This window comes from Cebus imitator, unplaced genomic scaffold (assembly GCF_001604975.1).
Source record: "Cebus imitator isolate Cc_AM_T3 unplaced genomic scaffold, Cebus_imitator-1.0 Scaffold18, whole genome shotgun sequence".
Classification (NCBI taxonomy): Eukaryota; Metazoa; Chordata; class Mammalia; order Primates; family Cebidae; genus Cebus; species Cebus imitator.
Genome location: NW_016107333.1, coordinates 8,933,781 through 8,935,190, shown reverse-complemented (window position 1 = coordinate 8,935,190; position 1,410 = coordinate 8,933,781). Strand labels below are relative to the sequence as shown.

Below are 1,410 nucleotides of genomic sequence, written 5' to 3'. Positions count from 1 at the left end.
CATGCCCAGCTAATGTTTTGTATTTTTAGTAGAGACGGGGTTTCACCATGTTGACCAGGATGGTCTCGATCTCTTGACCTCGTGATCTACCCGCCTCAGCCTCCCAAAGTGCTGGGATTACAGGCTTCAGCCACCGCGCCTGGCCTGGTGTTGATCTCTTGACCTCGTGATCCACCCGCCTCAGCCTCCCAAAGTGCTGGGATTGTAGGCGTGAGCCACTGCGCCCGGCCGGAATCTTAAACATTAGGTTTTCTAGGGTCAGAAGTGGAGTTGATGACCATGCAAGGTTCTATTTTTTTTTTTTTTTCTTTTGAGACAGAGCCTCACTCTGGAGTGTAATGGTGCAATTTCAGCTCACTACAATCTCCACCTCCCGGGTTTAAGCAATTCTCCTTATGCTTAAGGGATTACACGCATGTGCCACCACACCAGGCTAATTTTTATATTCCTAGTAGAGATGGGATTTATCCATGTTGGCCAGGCTGGTTTCGAACTCCTGACCTCAGATGAACTGCCCCCATCAGCCTCCTAAACTGCTGGGATTACGGGCATGAGCCATCTCACCGGGCCCCAAGGAAGATTCTAGAAGTGGGTCCAACTCTCTTTCCCTCTGTTCACACCCTCATCCTGACTCTCTCTCAGATTGAAGAATGGGGCCCATTTGACTTGGTGATTGGTGGAAGCCCATGCAATGATCTCTCAAATGTGAATCCAGCCAGGAAAGGCCTATATGGTGAGCATCCTTCTCTCTGGGAGTCCCTGGAGAGCCTGTGTCACCTGACCACTGATCCAGGTTGAACAGCCTGGGAAGGAGCAACTTGCTTCCCGCCAAGTTACTGGGAGCCTCAGGGGTCTGTTGGTGCTGCCTACTCTCCATAGTAAATCCTCAGCCCACCAGGGAAATACCCTAGTAAATAGTACCCTGCTGCCTCTGTCCCTGCTGTCATTCAGGTGGATGTGGACGGTAGGCATCGGCCTTAGTGTCAGGAGGCCACTGGGAACCTGTTGGTCTCAGGGAATACAGTGGGTTGGGCTGGAGGTTTCGAATGAACCCTGCCCTGTTATCTTCTTTTCCGAGCACAGAGGGCACAGGCCGGCTCTTCTTTGAATTTTACCACCTGCTGAATTACTCACGCCCCAAGGAGGGTGATGACCGGCCGTTCTTCTGGATGTTTGAGAATGTTGTAGCCATGAAGGTTGGCGACAAGAGGGACATCTCGCGGTTCCTGGAGGTGAGGGAATCTGGGGACCTGATTGTCACAGTCAGCCTGGGCAGGGAAAGCCCTGCTGGCAGTGATGCTTGGTGGATTTTGGCAATGTTGAGAATGATTTTCCCATTCTTGGTCTGGCAAGATCCAAGAGAGGGCTTCGGTGGGTTCTCTTAGTACATGGGAAATATTTTTTTTGAGA

General features: G+C 51.3%; 1 protein-coding gene across 4 annotated transcripts in view; it reads left to right on the top strand.

The window, feature by feature from the left end:
- DNMT3B (DNA methyltransferase 3 beta) overlaps positions 1-1,410 on the top strand; it is a 51,256-nt gene that overhangs the window by 41,462 nt on the left and 8,384 nt on the right. For all 4 annotated transcript variants that reach the window (XM_017514445.2, XM_017514415.2, XM_037733320.1 and 1 more), the window contains 2 exons: positions 643-733; positions 1,084-1,232. In XM_017514445.2, coding sequence (XP_017369934.2) covers positions 643-733; positions 1,084-1,232 — 240 coding nt within the window. The remainder of the gene's footprint in view (positions 1-642; positions 734-1,083; positions 1,233-1,410) is intronic.